The sequence below is a fragment of the Eurypyga helias genome, unplaced genomic scaffold, assembly GCF_000690775.1.
Source record: "Eurypyga helias isolate BGI_N326 unplaced genomic scaffold, ASM69077v1 scaffold3785, whole genome shotgun sequence".
Lineage (NCBI taxonomy): Eukaryota > Metazoa > Chordata > Aves > Eurypygiformes > Eurypygidae > Eurypyga > Eurypyga helias.
Window position 1 is genome coordinate 14,139 of NW_010251953.1, and position 26,640 is coordinate 40,778.

A 26,640-nucleotide genomic window follows, 5' to 3' on the forward strand; every position below is an offset into this window, starting at 1 on the left:
GGTAATATTGTTATTTTTGGTATAAATATAAGAAAAGCTCATGGACAATTCAGACTGGGTTAATTCGCTTGCAAACTGGACCATCAAAAGATCAATCAGTTGTATTTTATACTGTATCTTATTATTACAGCCTCTGGAGCTGCAAATACAGAATAGTGAAAACAATATATTCATGTTTTCTGAGGTATTATATTTAAGAATTCTAATATATATTCAGGCATAAAAGCTGTTGATGGCAGAGTTGTCTCCTGTTTTAAATAAGACGGGTAGCAGAAGCAGCAAAAAATGATACACTTGAGTGACACTTCTAATATTTTTAGGAAAAAAAAATCAGCGACGGACACTTCACTAAACTGTACGTTTTATTCGTGGTGGAAAGTTAGTCTGCCTGGTCTGACCAGTAGCTGATAAGTGATTTCTTGGATATTTGCCAGTATGTATTCACAACATGTAGCTGTGCGATAATAATTTCACAAATATACTACATTTATTATCTGTGATTAAAACTTAACCACAAATTACAAAATAACTAAGCAAATGCTTTGTTTTTCCAGAAAGTAATTAAAACATGTCCTTTATATGCAGGTAGAAAAAGGAAATGTGTGGAAGAGTTCTTAAGCACTCTGTAGCCTGATATCCTCAGAAAGATTAGATGAAAAGTCATAGACTGTGCATTTAAAACCTGAGACATGCTGCATTAATCTTTTGTCCTGCTTGCACTTCTCCACTGCAAGCTCTTAGCTCAGATGTGTGCAGGTTAAGTGTGTGTGTAAAAAAGCTTGGTGAACGCTGAAACCGAGATTAATCTTGGCAGACACCTAGAAGCTGCCTAAGTTTAAGACAAGTGTCTCCTTTGAGTGACTTGAAACAGGTACTTCTAGAGTGCAGTCTCATCCAAAGGGCAGGAGGCCAAGAGGGATTGATAAATTAACAGCTAATTGTTCTCTCTATTGTTAGCTGAAGTTAGGTGACAGGCAAGCCTCTCTGTCATCAGCTCTTCTGCATGTGAACAGCTTCGACAGATTGTGGTTTAACCCATCCCTGTCTTACTGTAGGGGCCTACAAGGAAGCTGGGCGAGGACTTTTTACAAGGGCCTGTAGTGACAGGACAAGGGGGAATGGGTTTAAATTGAAAGCAGGAAGGTTTAGATTAGATATCAGGAAGAAGTTCTTCCTGGAGAGCGTGGGGAGGCACTGGAACAGGTTGCCCAGAGAAGCTGTGGATGCCCCATCCCTGGAAGTGTTCAAGGCCAGGCTGGATGAGGCTTTGAGCAACCTGGTCTAGTGGAAGGTGTCCCTGCCCATGGCAGGGGGGTTGGAACTAGATGGTCTTTAAGGTCCCTTCCAACCCAAACCATTCTGTGATTCTCTGATCTTTATGTGTGAGTACTATGCATCGTGCTAACAACATAAGCCATACATGCAGTTTCAAAGTCCAAGAATTTCTGAAAGAATTAGGTGTACCACCTCAATGATGACTGACTTCTTCCACCATGGACCCACAAGGGCTCAAGAACATAGCTGTGAGTGGTTTTATCACTTGAGATTGTTCTTCTGCAGATTATTCTGCATTCTGCAACCTCAAGGCAGGATAAAACTTGCTACTGTTCTCTGAAGGGAAAGTAGACAACAGCAATTTGAGATGGGCCCAGCTTTGTGAAATTGTTTGCATAAGATACAGGTATATACTTACTGGAATTTATAAAACACATATAATGTTTTTAAAAGTCTGTCAAATAGGGAAATTTGTAGCAATGAACTGTGCTATTTTTGAACTTGTTTTTATAATGACATCACCTTGCATTTATAAGCATAGTGCAAATGCAACTGTTTTACTATGGTAATATTCCACTTATGACCATATTCCATATGCACTCTCTCTTCCACATGCTACTGCTCGGTCAACTACTGCTCAGACTATGCATTACTGGTAGTGCAAACAAAGGTATTAAATCCAAAATACTGTAGAAATGCAGAGTCTTATAGGATAACTTGTAAAATGGATAAGAATTTAAAAGTTAAATGTGACTACAGAACTGTTTGCCATTTTGCCACCAGCCTAAACCTTTGTGTTAGAACATAAAGTTGTTAACAAGGTAATTGTAAAGCAGTCCAGTGCTTTTAAATTAAATTAAAACTGCATGAATAGTCATCAGAATAAAATACATTTACACCAGTCACACTCAGAATGATTGTTCTTTGATGCTGAAGGATATACAGTGATGGAAAAATATGCATTGTTCACTGCTTTGTTTAACATGTTTGCTTTTTTCCTCACAGTACAGTGCTGTGGATACAAATCCTTTATCTGTGTACATTATGCAGCCCATCTGGAACAAAATTGTTAAGGTAAGAATTTTATGTAATAGAAATAACCCATGATAATGTAAGAATTTGTTTTAAATGCAGCACGTGTTCATTTAAAAACACGTATTGATTAATAAAGCTGAAATTCAATTATCTGTATAAAACAAATGTTACAGGATATATAGCTATATTTAAGATGAGTATGTTTGGATTTTGAGTTTTGGGGGTTTTTTTTAGAAAAGGTTTATTTTTCTTTTTCTGATTGTTATACAAAAGGCATCCATTTCTTTTTTACATCTTTCATTATTGCATCTTTCATTAAACAGCTTTGCAGACATTAAGGGTTTTACTTAGTACAGATTATTTTTGTGCAGCATATGCTGCCTAACAACAGCATGGCTTTATCTCTGTGCTGTGCACATGATTTTATGCAAGTGCTGTCTCATTTTCTCCCAAGTGCTCGTGCTCGAGGGAGCTAAGCATTTCTCTAAGAAGCTGAAAATGAGAGCGGTTACCATGATCACCATAACGATTGGAAGATGGTATCTCTTGAATGCATTATCATCTGCAGTTTTTAAAAATAAAACCACTCACAATTAGTTTTGCTGTTCTTGGCAAAAAAAGAAGGCTGTGTCTCAAATAAATATGAACTTTATTGATCTCCAAGGAAGCAATAACTTCTGCATCTGCCTCTTCAGAAGCAACCTTTAGATTGGAGCAGACTTGAAAACAAACCTTTATACAAGCAGGAAAGGATGTATGTGGTCAGAGTGCTGTTGCATCTGCCATTTTTGAGTTCTGTAATTCAGGTATTGCTTATGCTTGATATAGCAGGAAAATCATAATCTCTGGTTCAGAGTCTCAATATAATTTCATGAAAGTGTTTATATGACCTAACAATTAAAAAACAACCCAAACATGATATGAGAGAAAAGCAATTCAAAAATGTGAAGCTGAGCTCAATAATTTAGTTCAGAGACTCTGTTTTCATTCCTATTATAATACTGAGGAAATCAGTGAGGCAGAAAAGCTCCTCTCCCCTCCCCCATCACTGTGGAATCCAGCACAGGAGATGAGCAGGGGCTTTACTGTGCACTGGCATTTGGGTTTAGGAGATCCATGGGTATTCATCTGCTACCAAGTTAAGGGGGAAGTATTATCAACAAAAAACTTCCTTTGGCACTAAGTTCTTCTAATGCCTGCAGTGTTTTCCCAGAAGAAAAGCAACATTCTTGACAGTCCCCACGTAGCATAGGGAGATAGATACTATAAAAAAATGTGACCTCTTTAGATTTTTTTAAACCTCTCTAAATTTTAGGTGGGCATGATTTTGTTCACTCCTTGCTGGAGGAGAACCCAAATCAGAGCACAGGACTGAAAACCTTTTTCAAAAGCTCGGAGAGCTGAGTACGAAACCAAAGACTGGAGTGGGTGCTGTCTGTAATTTGGCGTTTGTTTTGAACCCTGAAGGTACAGCAATGAATGTTCTGCTTTGCCTTCTGGTGCAAGAGCGTTACAGGGTGATTCTCAGTGATGTATCAGAAGTATTTAAAGAGAAATTGCATTGCATATGTAGAAGTGGTCGTTCTAACACTGAAAGATACTGCCGGGTCAAATCAGAGTCCTGCAGAGGAGCTGGGAATGCACAGCTGTAGAGGAGAAAGCAACGTGCAATGGAGATTGCAGTGAAGTCATCTTGGTTGCTTCTAGAGATAAAAATGAGAGCTGGGGGAGCACCAAACCTGTTGGCCAAAATTTAACTGTAAAATATTAGATGGGATGGAAGTTGCTAGAATGGTTTTGTTCCTGGCTAGGTGCTGAAACCAGGTGTGGCGGTAACTATTGTCCCACGCTTGGTCCGAGAAAATTCTGCTCATCTGTTCACCAAAAAATACTTCTTTTCTCTTGAAGTGTAAGTAAAACAGTGGTATCATAATAAATGTGATGAGGTTTCTTTTCAGAAGCAGCTTTGAACACATTTACTCGTCACTGATTTTTTTGTGGCTTGTAGCTGTTGTAAGCATTATAACTGGGCTATGAGTGTGCTCTAGACTATAATATCCTGTGATCTAGAATATAATGCTGAATCTAGATTTCACAGTATATCATCTTATTTCTATTTAAATAGAACAGTGCATTGCAATAGGGGGATATATAAAGCTGGGATGATTTTTTTAAGAAGAAACATTGCACCTAGTATGTTCATTCCAAATTGGGCAGTACAAATGTGCTTCTTGATAACTGGGAGGAGTAATTTCTGTCAGTTAAGACATCCTAGTACATCCATTTGCACATATGAATTACTTATATTTTTATTTCTAATCTGGTGAAAATAAATATTCCACAGAGACTATTTTTACCAGATTCCAGAGGAATTAAAAAAAACCCCAAAACCCAACATAAAATTCACAAAGCCAAACAAAAAAAAAACATTAAAGAGAACAGAGGTTTGGGATTTGGGTCTAGCCTTTCACATGTCAATTTAGTCCTAACTGCAGCACAAGTTTGTCTGTATTCCATAGCACAGAATTCATTGGAAGATGTATTTCCTACATTATGAAAAATTAAGAAGAACCTGACGTTAGAGAAGAAGTGGGAATTTGTGAGCTGGGATGTTTACATATGTAAAAAGTGCAAACACATGGTCATAACCCACCTCGTTTACCTGTGGTGGGGATGCTAGGAAAGCCAGAATTTGTGCATTTAAGTTACAAATTCACCTGGAAATCCGGAGCATTACCTTCCTCTCTTTCCTCTTCCAAGGACATCTTTCTTAGGTAATGAAACTATAGTAACACCTATATGAAACTACAGAGTAACAATTAACTTTTTCTACATGTTATTTGAAACTATTCTGATTAGGCAGCTATAGTTATTTCATCTTTAATTCATTCAGTGCTCTGTCCTTTTGCCTTTAGTAAAAGATTTGTATTTTGTAATAATGCACAACCATGTGTTCTCTGACAGATAATGGATAGTATTACTTAGCTACTACACAAATTGCATATTCCTCCTCTCTTCGTATTAATGAGAAATTACATTTGTGCAGGACAATGAGAGGAAAAGGAAGAAATCCCACTGGGATACACAGGTGTATGCTATCTTTGCTGAAGTCAATTAATCCTCCCTCTGTTGCCTTTATGAACTTGGACTTTATCACTGGAATTGGACATGAGTAGAATTTTATTGGTCTCAAGTGACTTAGTTAAGGTATATTTCAAGTTTGAACAGAGCTTTGTATAAATATGTGTACCTTACCATTGATTATCCAAATAGACAGTTGATCTATTAAATAATTTAGTGTTTGTATTAAAGCTTTTAGCATGAATGGCTGTAGACTTAATAAACCAGAAATCAGTTAGCATTTTGTGGAACTAATAGTTTTTTAAGAGGTTCAAGCATAAAGTGATTTTGCCAGAGAGCAGACGTGATTCTCCCCAGTGGCACCTCCAGTTGTATTAATCATGTAGTGCATTGATGTATTAGACTTCTACTGTCTGTTAATTAGTAAAGATTGCAACGTATCCTTCTGTAGGATATAGTAAATTCAGGCTGTATTTTTCCAAATTTCTAAGAAGTTAATCTTCAACACCCTGTAATTTTTGAATTGTGAAATAAGGTGATGGTAGCGTAATGCCAACCGAAAGAGTAAGGGGCATTAAATACAACAAAAGGGATTTTGCAAGTGGAATATTTCCAAATACCTAGATGAATTAGGTTCGGTAAGGATCAAAAGCGATTCTTAGGGGTTTAATGGCAGAAGAAGCTGTTTGCCTGAGGATGGATCTCCTCTAACTGTTTTTCATGGTGTGTCTACTAGCCAAAGGGATTGCAAGTATAACAACATGCTTTGATGGTTTCCCTCTTCAAATACATGATGTTAGCAAAAAAGTGCATTAAAATAATGTCTTCATGTTTGCACTGTGTAAGCATAAATTATTTTCTGTAATAACTTAATAATGACATTGTGACTATTTAGAATGATGAACCTAATTAGAAAGCAGACATTTATGATGACTATTATTTAATAGTCAATAATTATTACAAATCATACAGGACAAATCAGTCATTTTTAAACAGTATGTTGGATGGCGTCGGTATATACAGGCAAACGGTTCATCCACAGGTTGTCTTAATGCACTATTTTCCTCTATGTTTTAGATTAAAAGAGATCAATCTAGAATTTCTTTGGCATCCATCCTTATTTTATGTAAGGGCATAGACATCAGATGAATTCCACAGCAGGCGATTCATACCAAGCCTCCATCTGCCAAGGTTTCTGCATCCCCAGGTAGCAAAATCAGGAGATGTGCCGCTGTCGCTGCATGCTGGGCATGCAGTCGGTGTAAAAAGAGAAAAGCATGCAGTGAAGGATTCCTCCTTAGGTGGTCGCCTAAAGGAGCTTCAGGGAACATTTGTTGTCACTTGTTCTTAGGGATGTAAAATTCAGCAGAAAAAATTAATTGTAGCTGTATGGATTCCATGATGCATTTTAAATATTGTAAGAGCTGGCCTGCAGTATTTTAAAATTGTGATAAAATCCTGCTCATAAGGAAAACAACACACAGATTTAATATCTTTCTCAGTTATTAAAGAAAACATCTAAGAAAGATAACTGAAAAATATTCAGGAATTTTCATCAGATGTTTGGAAGTTTACACTGTATATTATCAGTCTCAGGTTTTCTCCTGAATATTATTAATTGTGCTATAGTAGAAAAAGAGGATCTAACTGGGATAATTAATCAGTCCAAGAATTCAAATTTTACATCCAATTTTTTCATGTAGTAACAGGATAGAGTAAATGTAAAGATATATGTAAATATTGTGTTCATCTATCTGGCCGTCTAGCTAGTCCAAAGAAAGCATTTGATTTCAAAACTATTATTAGTATCTGAAATTATAACTTCTTTCCTTTGATATTGCTTTGTGATATTTTATAATGTCAAAGTACTTCACATACATTTTCAGTCCTTAGACACTCCAAATAATTTGACTATGAGCCTCCAATATTTTTATATTTTGAATAAACAGATACTGTGTTTGAGTGACAGTAGTGGTTGATACTAAGTATTTCCGCGTATTCTGTCTAAAAATCATGTAGAATGTAGGCTATTTCAGAAAATATTTTGTGCAAACTATGTTGCTTGGGAAGTGTTATCAGAAAGGATCCCTGTTTCAGTGTAAAGAACACATTAAAACCATGGGGGATGAGTAGCAGAGAATGGTTAATGGGACAAAGAATTAGAGGCTTAGGAGGCTTAGGTGAAGAGGGAGAGTTCTTTTCAGCACTCTACAGAGTAAAATGAATGGAGTGTTCATAATTTATGGCTAAAGAGGGAGACCCTGTAGAAAGTTACTGTTGAGAGAAGCAGGGAGCTGCTTGTGACAGGGAGCTTTTCTGAATCTAAGAGATTAATGCGCTCGGTGTCTGAATTTGTTGATGTTTTGAGTTGGAAATGATTGGTGTATCTTAGAAGAGGCAACTTCCTTGTTCTAGTGTGGGAACAGAACGCTTCACAACGCCTGCCACATGGATGCTGAATTACCACACTGGGGTGCTGCAGTCTTCTTTCAGCGGTGATGCGCAAAATCACGAGAAGCTTTCCTTGGTGGCTGTGAAAATAAAGAGAGTGTGTAACATAAGAAATGTAGCATTTTAAAATTACATTTTTACTGCAGTCACAAAGATCAGGCAAAAGGATTACATTTGAAAATAAATTTCAGAAATGAAAACTATATTTTAATTTGGAAATGGGAAAATGTGCACAAATCTGAACATTGCTGATGTCATACACAGGCTTCTCCTTTCCTGAGAAAAAAAATTAAATTAAAATGAGACTTAGGATTTGAAATATTTTTTTTCTTTTCTTTCTTTTTTAACAGATAGTGCCTTTGTGGATTGCTCCCAACTTGTTAACCTTCTCTGGATTTGTCATGATTTTAGTTAATTATTTTCTAATATCTTTTTATGACTGGGACTACACTGCCTCAGGTAAATATCCTCATGTTGTAGTTTTTCAGAATTACAGAGCTGCTAATGTCATACTTCTGAATGATACAGGGAGGTATTGTATACCTGAATCTTCCATTCATTCCCTTAATGAGGATCCAGAGGATCTGACCTCACACACAGCATTATAAATATAGGTAATTTTATTGGAAAATCTTATTTAATTTCATCTCTACATACAGGTTTCAGCATGTACTGCTTGAAGTCTATCATAATGTCTCATTTTATTTAAAGTGTATGCCAGGATTAAATACACAGCCAAAAACCACCTTAATGTTCTTCATAAAAGTTTCATTGGTTTCACATTTCCAAATACCTAAATCCATGCTGGAATGAGTTTATTCCCCTTTTCCCTCATATTCTCCCCACCCCTCACCCTCCCCCATTCAAGACTGCTTGTAGACAAAGAAGAAACAGTTTTTAAACAAATGTCTCTTGAAATTATGGCTTTCAAAGCCCAAGCCCTTATTTGCTCCTCATGGCAGACCGAGTCAAAAGCTTTTTGTAGCTTATTGCTCCCGAGTGTAGGGCACGTTCAGTTCTGGGCTTCTCAGACCAGCTGTTGGAACCTACGGTAAGTAGGAAGCATCTCCCAGGTGGTTAATATGTAAAAAGCTTTGCTTTTCTTTAAACTAGACGATTTGGAGAAGACTTAATGCTTTTATTTCCTGAAACAATTATGTTTGGTGTTTTTTTCCTGCCTTTAATTTCTTATGCCTGTGGTTAGATTCATGAGGTATCCATTGGCGTGAGCTGTTTGTACGTTTATCACCGCGGTTCTAGAAGGAGGAATACTTGTTAGCAGTTTTGGTTTAAAAACAATCCTGTACGACCATTAGGTTTTCAGGACCAGCGTGTTATGTAGTTATCTGGCCTCATCCTTAAACACTTGGGTTTTTAGCAGTGCAGCTGATATTTACTCAGTTCTGTAATAAAGGAACATCCAGCACAGATCTTTTAATGGGATAATTTTATCTTGACACATTCCCAGTAGACACACATTGAACCTGAAGATGTTTGAAATGGTGATTAAGTCTCTTAGAGCTGAGATTTCTTTGCGTAGGCCTATTCTCGATTTCACACGAGAACAGTGTCCCCATCATTTCTCGATTCAAAACGTTCGTGCGACCTAATGAGTCTTTTGAGTATCATATATCAATCCCATACCTAGGATCAGAAATAAAAGACTTAATTTCCTGGACAGCTGGTTTTCATTCTACGGTTTGAAAACTTGCAGCTAGGAGTCAGGAATTGCCATCTTTTCTTTCTGTGGCGAGATGAGGCATTGAGAGGAAGGTGGTCAGGGCACTGCTGTAGGTACTGGCATCTCCCTGTTCAGAAGGGACACACCTCTGTGTGCAAGTATTCCCTGTGTTCAGTGCCGAATGCCGGAAACCTGGGAGGGCTTTGCATATACAGCTGTTCCTAGTGCCAGTAGTGTCCTTACTGGGTTATGTTTAAGTTAAATAGAACGCTCTTTGGAGAAAGGGTTGATTTCTTTAGAAGAGCAACAATAACCTCGGGTTATTGCGATCAGCAGAGCAATGACAGAAACCTGGGTTCTGCCCAATTTGGTTTTCTTTTCCAGATTAATTTCCTTTTTTCAAGGAAAAAAAAAGGGTGCTAACATCTGTCCTAGCCTAAGGACAAAAATTTCCTGCTTAGATCTGGTGGTACAAAAGCTATACAAAACCCATAGTGGTGCTAATAAGAACAAGCATGCTTGACAACTACATTTTTTAATATTTAGATATGACATAAACTTTAACTAATTTCTTGATGGGTAGTCTTCCCATGACCTGTGAAAGCTTTTGCCTAGTTGCTGTCATTCTTTTGTACAACACTAGAGTCATTTCAGGACCAAAAAACCTCTCCCTTATCTTTTCTGCTTTACGATATAAGCATGTTCAAGCCTGCTCATTGCTTCTTTGATAGAGCTCACCAATGACCTAAGTCGGTTGGAGGTCAAACCCAGATACTGCAATCTGTTCGATGTGGCAGGTTAATCAGTGGCAGTGTTTTCACATGGACATGCATATCTCAGTGGATTTCTTTGGTGTTAACAGCTGTTACACTGACTTGCTACCCCATTTATTTCAGGTACCAGTCCTGGGCTTGTTCCCACCTGGGTATGGCTGTTCAGTGCTTTTACCACCTTTTGTGCTTACGCTTTAGGTAAAGTACAATGAAATAATTTACATGTCTGACGTCTCCGTATCGTTTTATCTATTAGTTTACTAGCGCTGATATTGAGATGAAGAGGCATTGTGGATAAATTATGATCTCTCTCCAGAACGGTTCTCTGAGATTAAAAAGACCCACACCAAAAAACATCCTTAAGACTTAAAAACCCCCATACAACACAATTTTTAATTATATATTAGATGTTCTATGACTGTTGCTCTTATATCCCTTGAAAGTTCAAATTGTTTTAGAGGAACAGTGGAAATCATTCCGTAGCAGCAGTCACTACTGTTGGGTTTCCTAAAAATCTTTGACTGCCAACGATGATGTTCTGCAAAGCTCCCTGACACTTGTGTTAGCAGAGGGTGGTTTCAAAGATGGCGAGCATAAAGGGCAAAGCAGAGAAAAAGGAAAATTAGTGTAGTGTTGTGTTTTAATTTGTGAGTCACTTCAGTGCTTATGGTGTGTGTCAGGAGAGATGGTATGAATGTGATGACAGGCCTGAGCTTCTTATGGAGATGAAGTTGGGGTTTTTTTTCCCTTTCCTGTTGCTATTTTTCTCCGATAATACCTATACCTCATTTTCAGTTTCATATTCCATTTTTACTTTTTATATCCTACCATGACTGTATTTATAGGCACATTGCATCTTGCTGTATAGTGGTGAAGACATAAACCTGGAGTGATGCAGATCTAGGAGTGGGATCTACATTAGCACATCTTTCTTGCTTTCTTCTAAAACTAACTCATTCCAAACTATTCTCTCCATAACATGAAGCACAGAACTCTTCTTTTTTTTTTTTGAGGGGGAGGGGGTGTTTTAGGGGCTCAAGTTGGCATATTTACATGGACTGCACTGTGCTGTGTAAACACTCTCTCCTTTGGAGCTGGCCCTACATTGCAGAGTGTAGCCATACATTTGTGTGCCATACTTAAGATGCCCAAGCTAGATTTAAATGTCTTCTAGATGTACACAGCATCCAAAGATGCTGGCCACTTTTGGTATCAGACACATGCGTGTAGAGCCATCTTGATTAATCTGGGTATTACCCCTTGTGCAGACATCACTCACTGCATTGTGAATGCCTTCCCATTTCTTTTCAAGTGGTGGGTTTGTGCCAAAATTAGTTTGTCCAGAATTTCTTTGTACTATTAAAAATCACTGGGACAACTGTTCCTTGAGAAGCTGACTACCAGTAAGACTACCCAAGCAGCTCTCTATAATCATTAGCAGAAGCAGCAACTCCTTTTGTGAAAAACATTCTTTATGTAATTGTAGGGAATTTAATGAAGTGGCTATTGTTTCATAAAGAGGAATTACATATTGGAACTGTTAATGTATGACACCCCAGAAAGCTCATTGGAAATTCAGCTTCTGAGGTTCCTAATGTAGATGTTATTTGACTGTAGTTCCTCATACTTGGAAAACAAGGAATATGATGTTGAAAATCAAAGCTGTAATGAACTGATGTATATGTAGATTTTTCGGTCTGCGGTCCAAGCCACTTCATGAAATATTTAGTCTCAGATTTAATTCTGCATGTCCAAAATTTTCCCTTTGGAAGACTGCAGAGAGCCGTAACAGCTAACCGAATATGCAGCATTAGTCTCTCTCAGCTTCTTTTTAATGCTGGCTAGAGTTAAACCACGACATACTCTCTCCAAATTCCCTAGCATGCTGCTCTTTTTCCCGGCCTTGTTAAGGTGGTTTGGTATATTTTCCCTTTCTATAATGTGGAATGCTCATTGCTGTCATTTTGCATTCCACTATTAAAAAGTTCTATAAACTTTAATAAAACTGAAGATTTATCAACCTTCATGAGACAAAATCATAAGAATTCTAAAGCAGTGGAAGTGTGGGCCTGTGTATGTCCACTATTGAACCTACACCATTGTTGGCATGAATGATTTCAAACTAACTCTTTTTAGTAAAACATTCCTACAAAATGAAATCCACTCTTTCACTAATGTACATATTTTAGTATCTAATAAGAATACTGTTTTGTGACAATGAAAACTAATATATAAACAGACCAATCTTCTATCATTCTCATTTCAAAAGTATTACCCTTATAACCGAATTCTCTCTGATTTGGGATAGATGTTCTTGAAATATGAACGAGCATATACTGTTTAGGGATGTTTACATACCTATTTGCTAGTTAAGTTTCAGAAGCATCCTAAAATAGACTAAAAAAAAAAAAAAATCTACATTTATAGCAACACTATTCAAGTAACTTCAAGCTTACAGTATTCTGTCTGCACTTTTCAGTAAGATGTCAAAAATTCAATGGCAATGTTAATGGAGAGAGAACACGGCTCTAGAAGGGGGCAAGCCATATTTGAAATCCTCTATGAGATCTTTAATTTTTATAGTTGTGAGAACTGTCTCAATAGATTTGTATTTGAGCGGAGGATACCTCACAGCTGTTTAGGTATTACAATAGGGAGATAGTCTAAGATCTCTACAAAATGAAATCCCATGTTTTCCTGGTTTAGATCCCTGAAGTATATTTACATTAAACAAAACTCAGAGTTCTGCCAGATAATCTGGAGAAGTAAGTAGCGTATGATCTATAGCAGCTGTGGAGTCTTCGGTCTCACTCTGCCAAGTTGCATCTCTAGTCAGTGTTGGGTTACTAATGCTATCAATAGCTAATAATTGTTACCTATAGTACCTTCCAAGTAACATTAAAAGAGAAAAAAAAAAATATCCACATTATTTTGAGATTCAGGATAACAATAAGTAATCTGTAAGGTTTGTTCTGTGTACTTTTTCCCAAGAGATTCATCCTGCATATTTACACTTAACTCTAAGAAGAAAATATTTCTATTTCTCACCAGCAGAGTCTCAGAGAAGAGACCAAGGATATGGTTTGACAGTACAGCTAAGAAAGGTTGCAGCTGCTAGCTTCCTTTTCTCCTTCCACTGCATTCACCCCCCCTCCCTTGTGCCATCTCCCTTGCTTTTTGTATCATTCACAGTGCCAGTTCTGTTCAGTGACCAGAAGAAAACATGTTGTCTGTCTTTCCACCCGCTGAGCAGGCTGCAGGTCTTCCCTTGTTCAACAGCAGTGAGCTCTAGATAGACTCAAACCATATTGTCCAACTGCATCCTCAGAGTGAGATCCAGTGTTTGGGCATCTTTGGAGCACTTGAGTATTGAAAGTGATCAACACATAATTCACCTTAACAGTAACATATTCTTAGAATCATAGAATCGTTTAGGTTGGAAAACCTTTAAGATCAAGTCCAACCATTAATCCAGCATTGCCAAGGCCACCACTAAACTGTGTCCCTAAGCATAAGATCTACATGTCTCTTAAACACCTCCAGGGATGGTGACTCCACCGCTTCCCTGAGCAGCCTCTTCCAAGGCCTGACAACCCTCTCAGTGATGAAATTTTTCCTAATATCCAATCAAAACCTCTCCTGGCACAGCTTGAGGCCATTTGCTCTTGTCACTTGGGAGAAGAGACCCCCAAGTCTCTGCAACCTCCTTTCAGGTAGTTGTAGAGAGTGATAAGGTCTCCCCTGAGCCTTCTCCAGGTTAAACCACCCCAGTTCCCTCAGCTGCACCTCACAGGACTCACAATGTCCTTCTTCTAGTGAGGGGCCCAAAACTGAACACAGAATTCGAGGTGCGGCTTCACCAGTGCCCAGTACAGGGGGACAATCCCTTCCATAGTCCTGCTGGCCACACTGTTCCCTGTGCAGGCCAGGATGCCATTGGCCTTCTTGGCCACCTGGGCACACTGCTGGCTCTTGTATCCTAAGATTGCAACTGAAAGACACTTTAAAATATCTTATGTAGTCACACACAGATAAATTTTGTGAAACTTGCTCCTTGAGGCTGCCATGCATCTGTTAGTCACTGAGGGGTTTAGCATCTGAGAACCTCAGTGCCTTAGGGAATCTACCCCACAAGTGGTCTGAAGTCTCAGTGTCCACAACACCAGTGGACAGGCAAAACCCATATAGACACTTATCAGCACTTTCACTGAGAAACTGATTGCAGGGACTCACAGCAAAGTGTTTGAAGACCCCTGGGGACAAGTTATAATGAATGTCTTTCTAAAGCTTATAAGGAAGGTGGCATTTAATATAAGAGCTGAGGTGAGGACAGAAAAATTACTTGGTAACTGAAAGTGTTTAAAGACCCCTGGGGACAAGTAATAATGAATGTCTAAAGCTTATAAGGAAGGTGGCATTTAATATAAGAGCTGAGGTGAGGACAGAAAAATTACTTGGTAACTGAGGCAAATATTTTATGAGCAATGCGAACATGTTGATATTGAAGGGACTGTTGGGCTTCAGTTTGCAGTCATTGGTGTATTTTTCCCATGTGTTATATATGGCAGTAGTGAAGTGTATGTGAAGAAATTTACTCCTCTTGTTGTGCTCTAATTCTTTATTTCTCTTCCTTTCCTAATCCTTCTAGATTCCATAGATGGGAAACATGCTCGAAGGACTCAGTCCAGTAGTCCTCTGGGAGAATTATTTGACCATGGGCTGGATAGCTGGGCTACCTCCATTTTTGTGCTTTCTTTTTTTTCTGTCTGTTCCTGTGACAATGGGAAGACTGGAGTTTCTGTATATACAATGTATATATATTTAAGCATTGTCTTGTTTAACTTTATGTGTTCACACTGGGAGAAATATAACACAGGAGTTCTTTTTCTTCCTTGGGGATACGATATAAGCCAAGTGGTAAGTATTTTATCATCCCTGTTTTGGTTTTATTTTTTTAACTATGTTAGTATTTTCATAATATTGCAGAAATAGAAAAATAGAGCTCAAGGAAAGATTTTGAATGTGAAATATCATAGCCCTAAAAGTAATTCAGAAATATTTCCTGCGTTTGCAAAGAAGCGACGCTCTCGAGCAAATTGTCAGCATCAGAGATTCATTGCCTTACAGGAAAAAAATGGCTTGCAGCAAGCCTGGCAGACACATAGCGCCCATGAGAATGTCATTTGACTGCATCTGATTTGTGGTATTAACAAAAATTATTGTGCTGTCTGAAGTCATAAGTCATTTTCCCACCAACGCTAGGTTCTGACACACAATGTGAGTTTGTCCAAGTAGTATTTATTGACGGTAGCTATACAGTTATACAGTAGTAGACATTCTGAATTCTAGCACCTCTTGCATTGAACATGACAATGGAAATAGCATTGTATGTATACAGCTAGCATTAACTGTTGTCAGTAGAGAGAAAACCCTTGAAAAAATGTCAAAGTCATACCATTAGAGGTTTCCTATATGGGAATGGTGTTCAGTAACATGAGTTGTGTATCTGCCCACAGCCAGTCCCCAGCTAAGTTCTGGACTGGACCTGTTCAGAAACATGACTGGGGCACCACAGTGAGCGGTGGCCTCAGTGTACAAATGAGTAGCAGCAGTAACAAGCTCATTGCACTGCCAAGGGCCCAGTGCTGGGATTTCTGGGCTGGCTTATCTATTTCTTCGATAGCCAGGATCTTGCATCCTGAAGAGCACAGTCCCAGTCTTCTGAGCTTCCTGTCACAGGCATGAGATGAAAGGTACAGCCAAATATACATAATTGTATAGAAGTTTGACAAATATTCAAAAATGTGTTTTAATGGAAATATAGTATTTGAATTAATGGCTGCAGATGTATTGCTGTAAACATAATCAGAATCCAGTGGTTTGAGAACAACTCAGAGATGGTGGTCCAGCTGTGGTGCATCTGTTTTGTCCCCTAGAAAATAGGTTCTGGGAGAAGAAGTTGGCTCAGGACTAAGACATTAGGCAGACAGCTGGTCTACAAGTTTCAGCCATGTCTCTGTAAAGCTTTTTAGTGAAGTTCTTCCAGCAGGAGAGGAATAACGATGTTCAAACTGGTTTCACTTGTTGCCTAGATGATGACTGTAGATATACATGTGAATGTTTAGAAAGCTCTTTCGGTTTGCTACAGCATCCGAACTGTATTAGTGGTTAAATGTGGGAGTGGGTATCAATTAGTGGAGCAGTACTGTTAACTCTGTCACTGCCTTTTAGTGACCTATGCCTCTGTCACTGCTTTCCCATCTGGGAAATAATGGTAATAACACTTCCCTCCCTGACAGATTTGCGGTGAGACTGAACTTCAGTAAAGTCTGTAAACTGCTTTGATTAATTTGGATGCAAGGTGCTAACAAGTGTTATTTCCTGTTCCCCTGCAATGCTGAACTGCTGTCCTGCGTGCTTGCTTTCTAGTAACTTCTGTGATGATTTGCCTACAGTCAAAATGATAAGTGTATAAATGTAAGGATTTTTTGATGCTATATAGCATAGGCATCAACAGCAGTGGGAGATTATACTACTGAAATGTCTGTATGTCAGTTTTGCCATCTGTAAAAATTAGCTTTTGTAGTTGTGATGGCCCATGACCAAAGACATGACAAGATTTGAAGATCAAGGTAGTATGTTTTCCATTAGTCCGAACTACATTTCATGCACACCAGAAAGCACATAACATTTTTTTGCAGCTGTACTAACTAGTCTAGTAAAACATCTTCATTACTTGTTTTGTAAGACCATTCAGCAAATTTTGTATGATCTGTGCTCTGTTTAAGGTAGCTCTTCATCTACCACTACTTGTTGGAGAGGATACTGAGGACATTAGCAAATAGCTGACGATGAGTAGGATGAGTAACGTTCCCCTTCCTGCGGGGGGGTTCCCCTACCACTTCTCTGCCAGATATTCCCACAGTCATATCCGAAGGCAGAGAGGGTACAAGCGCTCGCAAGCTGCTTTCAGACTAGTTCCCAGCATTTAGTTCACGATTTCCTCCGTGATGTTCCTAGCTGGATTGCTGCACGAATGTGCCTCTCTTCTCTGTCTTCAATAATTTCACAGACAACGTGATGCTATTGCATTGGCATGTCAGACATTCAGGTGGTTGAGTCCCCTGCTTCTGCTTTTAAAATTTATGGTAGCCAGGAACTGTGGACTTCCTTATCATCACAAAGCTCAGGAAATACAGTAATTAATGTAAGGGTGCAAATAGATAACTGTTGACCTTAATGAAACTTAACTGGCACGTAGCTCCCAGGATACTGCTGCTGAGTCAGCTCCACTGTATATAAACACAGACAGCCCCCTCGCTGGCTCCATGTTAACTGGGGTATAAAGAGCTGCTGTCTCTCATGAAAAAATGCCTCATTATAAATAGAGAAATCTGTGGGACTTCTATGCAGATCACATTTTTCTACAACTTGATGACTTGTCAGAATTGGTTACCTAATTGCGCTAGCTGGGCTGTAATTGGAACTCCAATTAGCTTTGATTACAGCAGACAGCCGTTTATAGGAAACTGTGGTGTGTAAACTTGAAAAATGGCTGTAATGTGTTTGTGAGATACTTGGTCAGAGGACTGTTATGTTTGTGGATCCAGAGTCAAGGAGGAGGCATCTACAACAGTGAAAACTCTTCCCCCATCCTCCCTCCAGTGCAATGAGCTGCCTTCTGCTGACTCCTCTGTGGGTGGAAAAAGATGCAGGAAGAGGAGTCTCTTCACACTGTGTCATTTAGACCGTTGTCGTGCACTTTCAAGTAAGCACAAACCCCAAAAGTCAGGGGCTGAATAGAAAGCTGGAAAAGTATCCAGGAGCATAGCAAGGGTTTCATCTTCTCACTGCCCAGCCAAAGAAAGTTAATGCCTGCAAGTTAAGTTTCTTGGAGAAAAAAAAAGACAAAGCTTTCCCGAGAAATCCAAATTTCAGGCTTCCCCCCCCATATGTTAATTTTCACAGGCATCCTCTGGATTTTTTAAAATTCTGGTTTTCTCCTGAGAATTTTGATATTCCCTTAATAAAGTACTCCCCTCATTCTGCTGTTGCTTTTCATAAGCCACTGCAGTTGAGCTTATAGTAGAGGAACAAAATACTCATTTTTCCCTAATATGATGTAGCAATTCCTCTGCTTACATTGGTGCTGCCATAAGTGTAACAGGGAGGTGTCCTTTATGTTCTTAAATAAAAGTTTAGGAGTCAAAATAAGAACTGGATGAGAGCTGGAGTGACCCAGATGATTCCACACTCCTCCTCCTCACTCTCCCCAGCTCGCCCTGCTGCTAACCTAGCCCTGTAAGGAGAGGACAACCAGAAATCCTACATACAGTCATGCCTGCAGGCATGGATGCTTGGACCATCAGCCCCAGCTTTTCGGTTTGAGATGCTTTCTCAGCCGGTTCTGCCCCATGACTTTGGGCAGTCCCACCTAGGCTCTAACACTCTGCTTGCCTTGAAACTCCAAATAAACAAAGTATATGATGTGGGTAGCAATTTAAACACTGTAGAACTTCCTTTTCTCCTTCCTTTCAGTCAAAACAAGGGAAGGGGGTGTTTTGGATGTCATATACTAGGTTTTCTTTTGAGATGCAGTTTACAAAATTCATGCTGAAATATGTTTCATATGACCTTTTCCTGGGAAGTACTGTGGTAGCCAGTGTTTCAGGAACTGGCAGAGAAATAACAGTGCAAGCGCACACCACATCTTTAAAAAACTTCTGAAGAGCAAAAAAAAAAAAAAAAGTCTCTATTAAAAGAAAAATGAAGACACCAATGCGTTGTTCTTTGGTGATGGTATCGAGGGATACAGCTATTTTCTCATCCTTCCACCACTCTAAAGGAGGTCTTTGAGGTTTCCTCAGTGAAGTCAATGTTACGAGTCCTTCAGAAACAACACACCAAAAATTTGAGGTCAAAGAGTGTTTTTTTCACATACAACATCTGTTACATAAGAGGCAATCTCAACCTGCGAGTGCTGCATCACCGAATCCCAGGGCAGGGGATTCCCTCGAGAGAGCCCGTTGCATAGACACTCCTCTTCTAGAGGTGTGCTAACATCTGACAGTGATGCTCATGACTGCACTGCCAGAAGTACTGACTGTAATAACCGGTAGTACTGAAGTTCCTCTTTCATCACTTGCCAGAAAAGTCTATCCAGGATTCAACGTGTGAGGGTAAATTCAGGCTCCATCAAAGCCAGTTGGAGTTTTGCCATCAACTTTGATGAGACCAGGAGTCTATCCGTCATGTCTTATGGATAACATAATGCAATTTCTTCAGAAAGCCAAATGTTAGCTTTGTTGTAGTCAGTTGCAAAACCTATTATACACGTCCTTCATTTAGACCAGAAATTTGACTCTGTTTTCAGTGGCCCAAGATATAACTTTCATACTAGTGCCTGCTCTTCTCCATTGCAGATCTGTTGTGCTGCTTGTTTTTGCAGCGACAATTCTAACTAACATCCAATTCTGCAATGCCCTATTCAAGCAAAACTCTTTAAAAGTTGCATATCGATAGAGCAAGAATCTTGAATTTAGAGTGAAGAAGAAAGTGAAGTCAAATATAGTGATATCTAGGTGTAATAGGGAGTTTAATGGGCATCAGTTCTACTAATCTGTGTTCTTAAACAGCCTGTTACCCAGAAGAAAAGATTTTCAGTGTATCTTTAAATTAAAGCAGTTAATTTATGTTGGAAGGCTGGTGGACTTGGCAGTGCTAGGTTTACATTTGGACTCAATGATCTTAAAGGTCTTTTCCAACCTAAACAATACTGTGAAATATGTTTGTTGAAGTTAAAAATGAAGAAAAACCATAGCGGTAAACTATAATAATAACAAATGAGTATTTTAAAAAACTTAAAAGAGTAAAATCTATCATACAAGTAAAGCTTGAAAATATTTGTCATCCTAGAAGGAGATCTGTATTGAACCAAAAAAATAAAAGTTACTGCATATTACCTGGGAATCGATATATGGATATGCGGTCTTCTAAATGGCATTAACATAATTGTTTTCATTTAGAGCTAAAGTAAATGTTAGTGATTCAGTCTAGAATAGTTCAGGAGGCTGAGACCTGTAGCGTGAAACATAGAGCCCCTTATGGACCCTACAGCAAAAAACTCAAGAGCTGAAAACAAAAATAGGCTAGAGGAGGAGTGGGGCAGCAGTCCTGCTAGCTGGGTGCCGGCAGCGGAAGGGGCTGCAGAGACTGGGTAGCCTGGGCTAAGCCAGAAAAAGGGTTTCGAAGGAGAAGGGGGTCCTTTGAGGAGGTGGCATCAAGGGCACAAGGGCTTGGGAACCCCAGTATCACATTCAGTACTTGCACATTACACACCTAAAACGGTCAAACTGGAGCAATTTGTGCCAGAAGCTGTGGGTAGGCAGCGCAGCTGCAAGCAGTGCAGGGGGTGTGGAGGTTACAGCTGTAGGAGCTATAAGGTTGTGATTGCATTAAGATATCTGACCTCAGCTGGGTCACAAAAGTAACTCTTGACCAGAGAGTAGAAACTGCATTTGCATCACTGCTGAAACTGGTGGGAATTCAGCGTGGTGAGTGGCTCAGGAGTCTTCTGTTTGGAGTCCTTTTACTCCTAATGACATTTGACTGCTTGTTTCTTGCTGTGTCCTGTAATGACATTGTCTGTCAACCAGATGAAAAATCAGGGAAGACTTCAGCTCTTTCCCCTTCTTCTTATTTCTTCACATTCAATTGCATTTTTTATTTTTTCAGGTGAGCTCAGTTATTCTGATATGATCAGTTCAGGGGGATAAGCTGCAAAAATAACCACATTGTTAATTCTGAAGTCTGTATGCAAATATGAGAAAGTATGTTTGCAGTGGGGAGACCTGGCTTGAAGAAGGGGTTTAGAAATGGGGTGTTTTGAAAAGATATGTCAGTAATGCTTACCGAATGCAAACAGATGCATGCATTAGCAGGCAAGTTGCATGCTTACTGTATTTCATACATTTAAAATTATTTTGTTCATGACCTCAGAAGCTGTTTACTGCTTAGAGGTAATTGTTTTGGGGTGGCAGCATGAGGTCCTATAAAATGGAGACGGGAGGAAAGAAACATGTTTTTTTTACTCTTGGATTTGTACTAAGATCATAAGCAAAATTCTGTGCCTTTAGAAGTAATGGATTGGAAATCCTTTATCCTTTTTTCTATAGGTATTAATTGCAGCATATCTGCTCACTGGTGCTGTTGGTGTGGAAGTCTGGCAGAAGCCTTTCCTATTTGGTTATTACATCACAGATGCATTAGTAATCTTGCTAATAGGTAAGTGTCCAGATCCCTGGAAAATTGTCCTGTTTTCAAATTATTTTTATTAGATAATTTTAATATTAATTTTAATATTTTTCATTTTTTGATTTTGATTAGATTTTTTCATAATTTTTTTTCTTTTTGTGTTGGTTGGTCAAAAACCCACATGAGCTGATTAAAAGGGCTAATACTGGAAAACTTTCAAAAAGCAGATGATTTTGGAAACATTTTTCCTCACTGAATTACTCTGTTGCACATGAGTAATACAGAAAATGTTCCTCACCTGCATGTGCAGTCCAGTACTGTGTGCTGGCTGACTGGCAGGCTGGCTCTCAAAGTCTCAGAACTCCTCATGCCACTCAGGTAAAAATGTTGCTCACATATACATACAGTAAAAGTTTAATGTTTTGGCCTGCAGCATACTGTGTTCCAAAACATTATGGTTAGAAGGAATAAAGGCATTATTTAAATAATCTTAGAAGGCACAACTGTAAAGCTGAAAAAGAGTAGGTGGTTTCTAAACTCTTCTTTAGCATTACTTTCCGAACTGAAGTGATGCATTTTTAATGCACAGCGATAGCCTGTTTGCTCATTATTTGACACTGTCAGTGTTGTTTGAAATAAGCTATAGCTAGACTGAGAACAAGAAAAAAATGACTTAAAAACATGGTAGTCTTAGGTAAAAATGTGTGTATGTGAAATGGCTTCGATGTGTTGCTTGGAAGGTGAAGAAATTAGCATATAAATATTAGGGATTTTTATATGAACATCCAAATGATGAGAAGAGGGCACCAAAAAGAAGCATTTGACACAGACAGCCTAGACTTACATCCCAAGAAATGTCTTCAGTCCTTGAGCCAAATGGAGGGCTTGGATATAATTACTCACCCAACACCAGCTCTGACTCGGAGCTGTCTAAGTGTTCTGGGGGCGGTCTTTTGAACCCACTGCATTGACATGTGCTCTCACCACCCTTTCCCATGGAGGGGTCTTTGGCAGCTACCTTCTCCAGACTCAGCCATGCTTTCCAGAATTCACAGATTGGAAAGGACCCTGTGTCCAGGCTGTGCTTTTTATGAGCAGCCTGTACAAGGACATGGTTTTGACAGTCCTTTGTGCTTTACCCAGAGTATGAAACTGACTGTGCGTGACCAAGATTGTAGTGTCTTTCTCTTGTCAGGCCTGTTTTGGGCACGCTGAGGAAAAGGAAGAAAGGAAGAGATAAAAATAGTGTTGCCTTTTCAGTAGTCAAGGAATTAGCTTGACAGAGCTATAAAATGGCCTCTGGTGACTGGCAGGTCACTGAGGGATGAGGAGTGATTTGTGCTCTCGAAGGAGCGCTGCAAGCCCGGGAGAGATGGACGCTGGGTCACCCAGAAGTGGCAGGTTAGGCCTGCGTTGGCGTTGGGTGCAAGCACAGGCTAATCCATTGGACACTCTCATTCTCTGCTACGCGCATGGCTCCTTTTATTCCTGTCACTGAGGCACGTGACAGCCCGTTCAGTGAGTACACTGATGCCTTCCCTTGCGCTTGGGAAGCCATGGATGAGGGTTTCATTCAAGCTGTTCAACATAAGGTTTGTGGTAGGGAGGCATGTTGGTGTCATCAGATCTGTAGGAGCAAGCATCCTTTCTCATACTCCACCAAAACCAGCTGCAAAGCAAGGTTTGATGGACTATTCCATTAGCATTGAAAAGAAATACTGCTTCTGCCTCATGTGGTATGCTTGTGTGAATGGATCCCTGAGCAGAAAATTGAGTATTTCTTCCATTGCTGTCCTAAGCAGAGTAGGCATAGGAAGAGCCAAAAGATTTCTTTAAAAACATTTGTCTCTTACGCACTATCTACGATGCCATTAATAATGCTGCAAAAGTTGCCTTGTTGTAGTTAAATATGGGTTTAAAGTATGCAAGAAATTACCTTGGTTGACTCTATATTACAAAATTGTCATAGTGCTTAGTAATTCTCTTAAAACCAGACATTAAACTTAAGTATTAAAAAAGTAGAATCCTTCCACGGAAGATCGTGCTGATCCAGAAAGCACTGCCATTTCACCACAGGTTTGAATCTCAGCTCAGCAATAGCAATTAAGGTGGTTATCACTGAATAACCTGTGTGCAGTGAATATGGGTATGTGACATTTTTAGAACTTTGCAGTAAATAGCAGGACCCCACTGTGACTGCAGAAAAAGCATCGGTCTAACATACACCAGGGTCTGAGCAGCCAGGAAGATTACATTATTCTCTCCTTTAGAGAGGCTGCAGGAAGTGTGCCTTGCTCAGCCAGATCCATCAGTGTGCAAGAGCCCCCTCTCTGGCATGCTCAGTTAAATGCCTTTGTGGCTAGTTAAAAACCAAAGCAGTGTAGCGGGCCTCTGATGCTTTTTATGAGTTAGTTTCCCAGGACCCCGAGAGGAGCCATTAAACTGTAACTGGCTGTCCTAAACCATCTGATGGCATTTAGTAGTCACTAGTGGTCCTTCTAACAATGAACCTGTGGCTGCTCCATCAATACTTGGCATTCGTTGCGTGCTTTTACTGTTCTGTACACAAAGGGAGTTCAGCTGCTGAGCCGCCACTTCGCTGAGAACAGCTGGGCTTGAGCTAGGACCTTCTGGAGTGGGAAGAAGTCCAAACAAGATGCACCAGAGTGGAGTTTTTCAGATGTCTTTCCTGGAGTTTCTGGGGGAGAGGAAAAAAAAAAAAAAGACTAGCCCACGTATAACCTAAGGATGAACTCTGCAAAAACACCTCTTCAGAGGAAGCTGTGGTATCACCAGGTGACACTCACTCACTGAAAATAATGGAATTCTTATCAGCGGCCAGAACACACAAAGATAGACATAAAAGTGCAGCGATACCAGCGTTTAGATTAGGTGTTTTAGGAAAGCCGCCCAAGGGAGAGCTTTACGTATGTCCCTGGGAACTGTCTAGCATGCTGTGAACACCTGTAGGAAGGCCAAGTCGTGGGCTGCTGAGCAGTGACCTTGGAGGACTCCTCTGTGAATCGGAGAAACTTCTGCATAGTATTCTATGGGATTTTTTCACTTGCCCAGCAAACAGCTGTCATTTTCACAGGCAGTGAAGGTAGTTGCAACCTGAAGCCTCAAGACACACACCTAGCTGGACACCAAACAAGACCATTCTCCTGTTTCCAGAGCGTGGTGTCATGACTGCTAGACAGAAATGCCTTTCTTCTCCTGGCATGAAAGCAGCCAGACCTTTCTAAAGTTACGTGCCTGTGGGCTCAGCCAGAACTAATTACTTCTGCTCCCAGCAAGTCTCCTGCAGATGACACTCCAAAAGCTCTCTTGGGATTTAACCACAGTTGTCCCATAGCGTTATCTGGCTAACTAGGGTCCCTTCGAAGGGCAGCACTGGGGAGAGGGCTATCGTTTATTTTCACCCCACCAGGGTATCCCGGATGCCTGGCATTCTCTGTCACTGTGCTATCGGGTTGAGAGCAATATAAAATATTTACAATAAGCGTTTTAAAACAATCAATGCCACGCATGAAGTCTGGTACCACAATTAATGCCATAGACTTCATAAGATGATTTTCACTGACAGGTAAACATCAGTAGTTCAGGGAGCAGCATTACTAATTGATGATGGTTCCTGCCTCACATTGCAATTAAATGACCTGTAATAGGTGCATTTTCTGAATGAAGCATTTCCCATTCTTGCAACATTCATACTTGTGCTCACTGAGATAGTTTTCATAATGTCTAATAAAATTTGAGTTCAGGCTGCAATCCTCTCCTCACTGGAGACATTTATATGTCTGTTTTCCTCTACCTGGCTGTTCATTTCCATGCAATTTACTGGAAATTTCTTTTAGTCTATTCAATTTGTTCAGAATTGACCAGAGGGTTCAGAAGTTACGGTGGGATGCACACAATCAAGCAAAGTGTTACCGTGTTAACTTCATTCCTTAGCAAGCCAGGTTGGAAAATGACTCCTGGATGCACGGGAAGATTCCTGCTCCTCCTCAGTATTAATTGCAACCGTGAGAACAGGCTTTGTAACTAAAGGACCACTGAAGCATGACACATGGGGCAGATAGTTCTGTAATCCAGACATGGTGGCACATTTGAGTCCGCTCTATCTGGTCAACAGTGCCCAGATCTGGCTACTGAAGCCTGTGGCAAAGCTGAGACAAATTTTGGAAGTACAGGTTGGACCATGAAATGTGAGTGGAATACTAACATCTGTCAGAGATCTGAAACTTGAACTTTCTTTTAGAGATGAGGCCAAAGCATTCAGAATTTTTTCCTATATTGTGTATTGGGTTGGGTTCTGTGCTGACTTTTTCAGAGCGTGTGCTCCTTGAGATTCACTCCTTCTCTCAGCTACTTAAATATATAAAATGAGGAGTAAATACATAAATGAAAACATAACAGCAGCAAGCAAAAAACTAATGATAAGACCACAACATTTGAAACATGCCAAGTATTTGAATTTTGTCATAGTGGGAAAGCACACTTATCAATGTAAAACATTGCCTTGTCCTTACACTGTCCCCTGTGTAATGTCAATCAAAGGAGGACACAGAGGTCCTCCTCTGTGTAATTACACATCCACCTGCCCTTTTTTCAGCATCAGAAATGTTTAGGGGGCTGTGGTCAAATTATAAATTGTTTCTGCCTCATATGGATAAGGCATTCTGTAGCGATTGCCTACTGTTCTCATTGCAAAGTGGCTGATGGTCCTGCCTTACTGATGGATAGTTGAATGATTAAACATTAAGTGATATGTTTTCAAAATGTTACCACTCCGACAGGCTTTGACTAGCCTTGTTCGAGAAGTGTGGTTAACACGAGTTGGCTTCTGTGTGTCTGTCACCAGTTTAACATTTATTAAAGCATCGTTGTGACAGATTGTAGGAGACCTCGTTGAAGTAAAGGGTGTGAAATACTCACCTGTCACTCGAGATATATAGAAAAAAATGTTGAGTTCATGTTTGGAGTGACTACCCTGAACCAGTCAGAACAATAACCCAGAAAACCAGAGCGCTGAAGGCTGGAGGCAGAACAGTGTCACAGGATGCTAATTACAAGTGGGAATGGGTTTGG

At 39.6% G+C, this 26,640-nt stretch overlaps 1 protein-coding gene across 1 annotated transcript in view; it reads left to right on the top strand.

Moving 5' to 3' along the window:
* The first annotated feature begins 2,286 nt into the window (after window positions 1–2,286).
* Window positions 2,287–26,640, top strand: part of EPT1 (ethanolaminephosphotransferase 1 (CDP-ethanolamine-specific)) — a 37,673-nt gene continuing 13,319 nt past the window's right edge. The window contains exons 1-5 of the mRNA XM_010152178.1: window positions 2,287–2,349; window positions 8,193–8,301; window positions 10,420–10,494; window positions 14,945–15,213; window positions 21,471–21,579. Of these exons, the coding sequence (XP_010150480.1) occupies window positions 2,320–2,349; window positions 8,193–8,301; window positions 10,420–10,494; window positions 14,945–15,213; window positions 21,471–21,579 (592 nt within the window). The 5' untranslated portion in view covers window positions 2,287–2,319. The remainder of the gene's footprint in view (window positions 2,350–8,192; window positions 8,302–10,419; window positions 10,495–14,944; window positions 15,214–21,470; window positions 21,580–26,640) is intronic.